The following is an 8835-nucleotide window of genomic DNA, read 5'->3' as shown; positions in this document are numbered from 1 at the left end:
CCAGCTAATTTTTATATTTTTAGTACAGATGGGGTTTCACCATGTTGGCCACGGTGGTCTTTAACTCCTGACCTCAGGTGATCCAACCACCTCAGGCTCCCAAAGTGATAAGATTATAGGTATGAGCCACCGTGCCCAGCCTCTTCTTACCTATTTTTTATTTACAATGCATTATGGTTGCATTTGTTATATTTGTGTGTCTGGTTGTGTAGAACCTGGTCTAGAAGAACTCTCTTTTAACACAGGACCTTTTTTCTTTTTAACATTAACATTTAATGAATGCATTGAAAGTATAAACAGATACATGAATTACTATTTATAACCTAGAGCTGTTAATCTGACTTTTTGCTATCTTTTAACAGGTCCAGAGGACTAGGCAATTGGTAACTTCACCGAGTCCAATGAGTTCTTCTGATGGCAAAGTTCTTCCTCTCAACGTACAGGTGGTCACTCAGCACATGCAGTCTGTGAAGCAGGCACCAAAGACTCCCCAGAACGTTCCAGCCAGTCCTGGTGGAGATCGTTCTGCCCGGCACCGTTACCCTCAGATCTTACCCAAACCAGCCAACACCAGTGCACTCACCATTCGCTCTCCAACTACTGTCCTCTTTACTAGTAGTCCCATCAAAACTGCTGTTGTACCCGCTTCACACGTGAGTTCTCTAAATGTGGTGAAAATGACAACAATATCCCTCACACCCAGCAACAGTAACACCCCTCTTAAACATTCTGCCTCAGTCAGCAGTACTACAGGAACAACAGAAGAATCAAGGAGTATTCCACAGATCAAGAATGGTTCTGTCGTATCACTTCAGTCTCCTGGATCCAGGACCAGCAGTGCAGGGGGAACATCTGCTGTGGAAGTCAAAGTGGAACCTGAAACATCATCAGATGAGCATCCTGTACAATGCCAAGAGAACTCTGATGGGGCTAAAGCTCCCCAAACACCTAATGCCCTTTTGGGGCAGAAAAGTAATACAGATGGAGCACTGCAGAAACCTTCAAATGAAGGTGTCATTGAAATAAAAGCAACTAAGGTCTGTGACCAGAGGACCAAATGTAAAAGTCGCTGTAATGAGATTCTGCCAGGCACATCAACAGGCAATAATCAAAGCACTGTCACTCTATCAGTTGCTTCTCAGAACTTAACTTTCACCAGCACCAGCTCACCATCTAATGGTGACTCAATCAATAAAGACCCTAAATTATGCACTAAAAGCCCAAGAAAACGACTGTCTTCTACATTGCAAGAAACACAGGTGCCTCCTGTAAAGAAACCAATTGTGGAACAGCATTCAGCAGCTACCACAGAAGGGCAGAAACAAGGCAGTGTTAAGAAGGACCAAAAGGTTCCACATTCAGGGAAAACAGAAGGTTCAACAGCAGGTGCTCAGATTCCTAGCAAGGTATCAGTAAATGTCAATTCACACATAGGAGTGAATCAACCCTTGAATTCTCCTGCCCTTGTTATCAACGATTCAGCTTTGGAACAGCCAACAACTCCATCATCATCTCCAGATATAAAAGTAAAACTTGAAGGAAGTGTCTTTCTCTTGGACAGTGATTCAAAGTCAGTTGGCAGCTTTAATCCAAATGGATGGCAACAAATCCCTAAGGATTCTGAGTTTATATCTGCCAGTTGTGAACAACAGCAAGATATCAGTGTTATGACAATTCCTGAGCACCCTGATATCAATGACTTAGAAAAATCTGTTTGGGAATTAGAAGGAATGCCACAGGACACATACAGCCAGCAGCTACATACCCAGATACAAGAATCTTCTTTGAATCAAATACAAGCACATTCTTCAGATCAGTTACCTCTGCAATCTGAACTGAAGGAGTTTGAGCCTTCTGTTTCCCAGACAAATGAAAGCTACTTTCCTTTTGATGATGAACTTACACAAGATAGTATTGTGGAAGAGCTGGTGCTTATGGAGCAGCAAATGTCAATGAACAATTCGCATTCCTATGGCAACTGTTTGGGAATGACTCTTCAGAGTCAGTCAGTAACTCCAGGAGCTCCCATGTCATCTCACACCTCCAGCACCCACTTCTATCATCCAATCCATAGCAATGGCACTCCAATCCACACACCTACACCCACACCCACACCCACTCCTACTCCAACCCCAACCCCAACCCCAACATCTGAAATGATTGCTGGATCTCAGAGTCTATCACGGGAGAGCCCTTGCTCCAGGCTAGCCCAGACTACACCTGTGGATAGTGCTTTAGGAAGTAGCCGACATACACCCATTGGTACTCCACATTCTAACTGCAGCAGTAGTGTCCCTCCCAGCCCTGTTGAATGCAGGAATCCATTTGCATTCACTCCAATAAGCTCCAGTATGGCATATCATGATGCCAGCATTGTGTCAAGTAGTCCTGTGAAACCGATGCAAAGACCCATGGCCACACACCCTGACAAAACAAAGCTTGAATGGATGAATAATGGGTATAGTGGGGTTGGTAATTCATCAGTTTCTGGCCATGGCATTCTCCCAAGCTATCAGGAACTAGTGGAAGACCGTTTCAGGAAACCTCATGCTTTTGCTGTGCCTGGACAGTCTTATCAGTCTCAATCCAGACATCATGACACTCATTTTGGCCGTTTGACTCCTGTCTCTCCTGTGCAGCATCAAGGTGCCACTGTAAATAACACCAACAAACAGGAGGGTTTTGCAGTCCCTGCCCCTCTTGATAATAAAGGAACTAATTCATCTGCCAGCAGCAACTTCAGATGCCGGAGTGTGAGCCCTGCTGTTCATCGCCAACGTAATCTTAGTGGAAGCACCCTGTATCCAGTATCTAATATCCCACGATCTAATGTGACCCCCTTTGGAAGTCCAGTAACCCCCGAAGTTCATGTTTTCACAAATGTTCACACAGACACATGTGCCAACAACATAGCTCAAAGAAGCCAATCAGTTCCATTAACAGTCATGATGCAGACAGCCTTCCCAAACGCTCTTCAGAAGCAAGCAAACAGTAAAAAAATAACCAATGTTTTGTTGAGTAAACTTGATTCTGACAATGATGACGCAGTGAGAGGTTTGGGAATGAACAACCTGCCCTCCAATTATACGGCCCGGATGAATCTCACTCAGATTTTAGAACCTTCTACTATTTTTCCTAGTGCCAACCCACAAAATATGATCGATTCCAGCACTTCTGTTTATGAATTCCAGACACCATCTTACCTCACCAAAAGTAATAGCACCGATCAGATCAATTTTTCTCCTGGAGAAAATCAAGCACAATCAGAAATTGGAGAGCAACAGTTAGATTTCAATAGCACTGTTAAAGACCTGTTGAGTGGAGACAGCTTGCAACCCAACCAGCAGCTGGTAGGTCAGGTAGCATCTGATCTCACTAATACTGCATCTGATTTCTCTAGCGATATCAGGTTGTCTTCTGAGCTCTCAGGCAGCATCAATGATTTGAACACTTTAGACCCAAATCTACTGTTTGATCCAGGTCGTCAGCAGGGACAAGACGATGAAGCTACACTGGAAGAATTAAAGAATGATCCATTATTTCAACAAATTTGCAATGAATCCATGAATTCTATGACTTCATCAGGTTTTGAATGGATAGAAAGCAAGGACCATCCTACTGTTGAAATGTTGGGTTAAATTGTGTTTTATAATATGTAGCACACTGTATCTAAAGACATATGTATTGTATTTGTCTTAATGGAAGTGCCTCCCGCAGCAGAAATACTATTAATTGTGACATTATAAAAGCGTTTGCTGCAGAAGTGGTTTCTTCTTCAGTAGGAAATGGTTAGACTTGCCTCAGTTCTTAACAAGTGTCTAAAGACAGTAGTCTGTAGAAGAACAAGTATTAGGTTTTAAATTTTATAACGTGCCCCATTTAATCACATTGTTTGCTAGTAAACAATTGACTATCCAGCTGTTACAAGAGCAGTCAATCTTTATTTTGTGTAAGTTGGTTTTATCAGTTGATCTGCACAGAACTCAGAATAAACCATCAATTTTAGATATAGGCTATTTTGTTGTTGGCATTATCTTTTAGATATAAAATCATAGCTAAGGTGAACTGTAGACAAGAAGGTCTTCCTTGAAACAGGGATAATATTCAGGTTATTATAAATATTTAGGCTTGAAGCATAGAGCTACTGTAGGATGAAAATCTCTGTAGGACTTTCTGGGGCTTCAGTACCATTTATACACCCATGATGAAGGGCTTAAATAGGAGAAAATAACGGAAAATTAAATATTACTTTAAGGAAAGCAAAGCTGCACTAAAATTTTTAAGAGAAGCAAGTAGCCATTTATATTTGTGACCCTGCATTAATATTATTTGTAAGTGTTGATTTTAATACGGAGCTAGCCCACATGGATGCGCAGGCACGCACACACAAAACAAGTACATGTAATTCAACATTTGTAATATAATAAATACAAGCATGTTAGAAAAATGCTTTATGTTTTGTTGAGGCAGGGGAATGAGAAGGAAAACAAAAGCATTCTCTTCGTTTCATCACAATGGCTGCATGTACTTATTGAGATTCTAACTGAGATTTATTTTGAAATTTTTCATTAAAATATATCTCAGTAATCAATTTTTTCCTCTTCAGTTGAGTGACTGATGCCTTCACTCCTCTTGAATATAGTAACATAGTTTGATCGTAGGATCCCTTTGAAAAACAAGCAGGAAGGAGGATAACATAAAAAACAGCAAAAAACATTTCACCACATAAGGTCTGAAGCCACATATCTTCGTATCTCTGATGAAACAAAGGGGATATCAATAGTACTTGAAGAAGAGGAGCATTTTATTACTTGCTTTATTTATTTATTGTGATAACCACAATTGCAAATGAAGAACTCAGGATTTGTTTTAAAATGTTTCTCTCTATGGCTCCCTTTTTTTTGTGAATAATTATTTATGAGTTGCATATTGACACAAATCTTCTCACTGGTTGAAAGCTCCATTTAAGTGAGTATCGAGATCACTTTCAAAAAGATTTTTAAATTGCCGTTGTTTTTAAAGCTAACAAAAAACCATTTGCTATGCTACCTTGAACCTAGCTAAGCTTTCCTTTATCTTAGTAAGCCAATCAGAAGACTACAATCAATGAATACTTAGCAAATGTGCTGAAGAGTTTAATTTAATAAGGTTTTGTTGTTCAATAAATTTGCAAAGTAGGGTATTAACATATTTTGATAAATAAATGGTGCTAGAGTTGGCGCAGAGGTTTATAAATTGATATGTCTTAGTTATTGGCATTTGTGTGTGTTTGCTGTTATCCTGATTTAATGATTTGTTAGGTACTTTTTTCTTGATGCTAATTATTTCTTCACTGTACATTGAGACAGAGCACTACTGCACACCAAAGTATGCAATACCCAAAGGAAATTGTGTGATTTCTTCTAACAAATGATGGGAGCCTTTCTCTATGAGATACTCTGAAAAGGAGATTTTGAGGCCATTCTAATCCCTTGTTTACATTATTAGCTTCCTACTAATATAAAAATAATGGAAATCTTTTTTGATAAAAATATAAAGACTGGAGGATTTTTAACCCCCTGTACAGTATTGCAGCAAACTCTTTAAATTTGGTTGAATTCGTCCAGCAAACTTTTTGGGGTTCCTATATTGCACTAAATTTGTTGAACCTGTGGTAGGCACATCTCTTAGGATAAATGCAACCAATACAGTCCACAGATTAAACTTTTTAAATGTGTTTCATTATGAAAAGACAAAATGTCATCAAAGTGACAGATAAAATTGTCTTATGTAGCAATGTGCATTGATCTCAATGAGATATTTCTATTATTCTCTTACATGAGAATATTACAGCAGGAAGAATTAAGTTTAGTTTGCTTCACCATGTTAATACATGATCACAAAATGTGCATGAGTGTTATTGACTTATCTTGTACAGTACTAGGATTCCTGTAACCACTCTTTTTTTTCTTCGCTGTATTGAAACTGGTTCACTGTTAACCAGGCAAGCATAGTTATTCACAGGTTGTTTACTTTATGTTTACTAATTCTGCTTAGTTATTGTTGAACATGTTCTGTTCCAGATTATTTTTTATTGTTTTGATGTTTAAAACATTTTACATACTGTTTATCATAAGACTTCATGAAGTAAATAATTTTGCATATAATTGCAATAAGCACTGACTTTTGAACTGAAAAGAAGGAAAGTGTTTTTTTGTGCAGTGCATTTGAGGTTCATATAATAGTCTTGTACTATAATGTGCTTTACTACACGATAAATGACAAAAACAAGCCCTGTTTCATGTTTCATTTAGTGCAAAAAGTCAGATTTCCCCAGTGTTTTGTTGTCTGTTGTACCTGCTGAAACTACAGTAGTTGAATATTGCGGTAGCATTTCAGTTCTCTTTTTTTATTAAAAGTGCTTAAAAATTGTTTTTTAAATGTTTTCAAAAACAATTAAAAACATTTTATATTAAACTGACTGGATCTCAAGGTGTTTTATGGGACATATTTTATATAGGCATCACATTTTGTAAACAGACCCAATGTTATTCTTCCTTTGATGTCATGAACTTTGGGGAATGAATAAAAATCAGCAGAAGGCAGAACAGTGCTGCTGATCTGCTTTGTGCTATTAATCCAGAAGAATACTCAGATCTTTTTTCATTCATTGAAACTCTGCTGTTCACTTAACGATTATTACCAATGAATGGTGCATGGCATAGAACTTTATGTTGTCCAAAAAGCCATCTTTTTCTCCTTCACATAATGTTTATTTTTAAATGTTAGCCAATGGAGTACCTAGGTAAGTTTATTTCTGGAGCTTTGAATAGAAAAAGAAAATTTTAAAGCACAGCTGTGTTCAAAAGCAGTATAGGCATTTCCAGGTGTCAGAAATAACAAACTGATAAGGGTAATGAATTTGTAAGCCAGAACCTGGGCTGTAGGTCTGGAAGCAAGCCAAAGTAGCCAGAAATGTCAGCTCCTGTAAAGTAATGAAACCAGGGTCTAGAATAGAGTTTCCTTACTCTTGAAACTGAGAAGCAAAAATAACCAGTGCCTGGGACTAGCCTACTCCTTTGTTTACGTAGATCTTTGTAGATCTGCGATAGTGCCACTATCACCACAGATCTGGAGCCCTCAGTTTGAACAGGTGGTAGAAGCAATTATAAAAGTAAAGAAGAGTGGAGATTAGGAAGGGAGAGATAAAGAGCAGGAAGGCTCTCAAGCAAGCTGAGCCTGCAAATCAAAATTCCAAAGTACTTGAAGAACATGGAACTAATCATAAGAAAGGCAATCACTCGAGAAAATGAAAGTAATGAACTACGTAGATATTACTGTAAGTATGTTAGGCTCCTTAGTGCTCAATGATATGAAAGGGTAAAATGTAGAGCAGGTAAATCTAAGAACCAGTCCATATAGTCAACCAGTAAGAAATTCTGGAGGTGAAAATACTGTGTCATCTAAGGTGATTTTGGTTGCAAATAATTGAAAACTCAACACTGGCTTAAACCATAAGGACATGTACTTTTAGCTTAATATTGGAGATAGGAGGTTCATGGGTTCATTCAATGGTTCATTGTGTACAGGCACCAGATCCTGTTTTTCTGTGTTTCAGTTTCATCATCTTCACCTTTGCTTGGCTATTACCTCATGGTCACAAGATGGCTGCCACAGCTCAGATATTATACCCTCATAACATCCCAACCAGGATAGTAAGAGCAGTTCTCATGGCCTTTAATCAGAGAGAAAAAAACTCAGAATATTCCATTCTGCACTCCATACACACACTCAATGGATGAAACCACATCAAAGGCTCACCCAAGGCCAATTACATAGCTTAGATCCTTAATTAATTCTTTATAGCTAGGAGAGGAGCCCATTTCCTGGAGCATGTGGTCATTCATCTTAAGTGAGTTCCAACACCTAGGGAAGATATTAGGGACTTGCTGTTAGGGAGGCAACCAGTAGTGGTCACTGCAAAATCTCAATAACTAGATAAGATGATTAAGATCCTGTATCCACCTTTGAGGGGCTTAAAATCACAAAGAGTTACGTACATGTTCTTTGGCAAGTGCCAACAATATGTATAACATGCTATGTAGAAGTAAAAATTTGAAATCTGCTGAACTAAGCATAAGTTCACCAGTGTTAACTGGTATCTTGCCTTCCCACCCAATATGAGCCGAAGAATCAGATATTGGTAAGCATCATAAATTCAAGCTGCCTCAGCTCCTACAGCATAACAAAAGACCAAACTTTGTATTTTGTTAAATCTGAAGCACAGATTTATTTTGACATGCATTGTTATAAATGAATTTTTAAATAATTTATAAACTTATGGATGGGATCACCTATCAATATTATATAATCGAAATTTTTAAAATATATATATGCCAGCCCTGTTGCTATAATCTGCTAAGAAGAAAGAATGAAACAGACTGCATTTTTCAAGATTTGATTTTAAAAAGTACTTAATGTTGGAGAGGAGAAGAAAGTCATATAAATGTGTATCATGAGAGTGATATTACTGTAATATATAGAGTATTTCTTTGCATTTGACCCAATGTTAAAATAGTTTCCATATATCCTCACATCCTCGTTGTAACAATTTTTAGAGAATATTGTTTTTCAGGTGAGCAAATTTTAGTTCAGAGATAATAACAGAAGAGCCAGGATTATCTTAATTTCAAACCCCACTTCATAACATTATGCTATACTTAAGATATGTGTTCACATTGTACCTACTGCAGTTGAATGATCTGGTGGCTTCTTTGAATTTTCATTCTGGTTTTAAGTTTAGAATTGAGTTTGATTTTTGCAGAGTTCTTTATTTCTTTTTTTTTTTTTTTTTTT

At 37.9% G+C, this 8835-nt stretch overlaps 1 protein-coding gene across 1 annotated transcript in view; it reads left to right on the top strand.

Annotated features, from left to right (window-relative positions):
• Positions 1-6456, top strand: part of RFX7 (regulatory factor X7) — a 158066-nt gene extending 151610 nt beyond the window's left edge. The window contains exon 10 of the mRNA XM_017543383.2: positions 363-6456. Coding sequence (XP_017398872.1) covers positions 363-3638 — 3276 coding nt within the window. The 3' untranslated portion in view covers positions 3639-6456. The remainder of the gene's footprint in view (positions 1-362) is intronic.
• Positions 6457-8835: the final 2379 nt, after the last annotated feature.

The sequence above is a fragment of the Cebus imitator genome, unplaced genomic scaffold (assembly GCF_001604975.1).
Source record: "Cebus imitator isolate Cc_AM_T3 unplaced genomic scaffold, Cebus_imitator-1.0 Scaffold154, whole genome shotgun sequence".
Taxonomy (NCBI): domain Eukaryota; kingdom Metazoa; phylum Chordata; class Mammalia; order Primates; family Cebidae; genus Cebus; species Cebus imitator.
The sequence above is the reverse complement of the archived record's forward strand: the minus strand, read 5'-3'. Positions and strand labels throughout refer to the sequence as shown.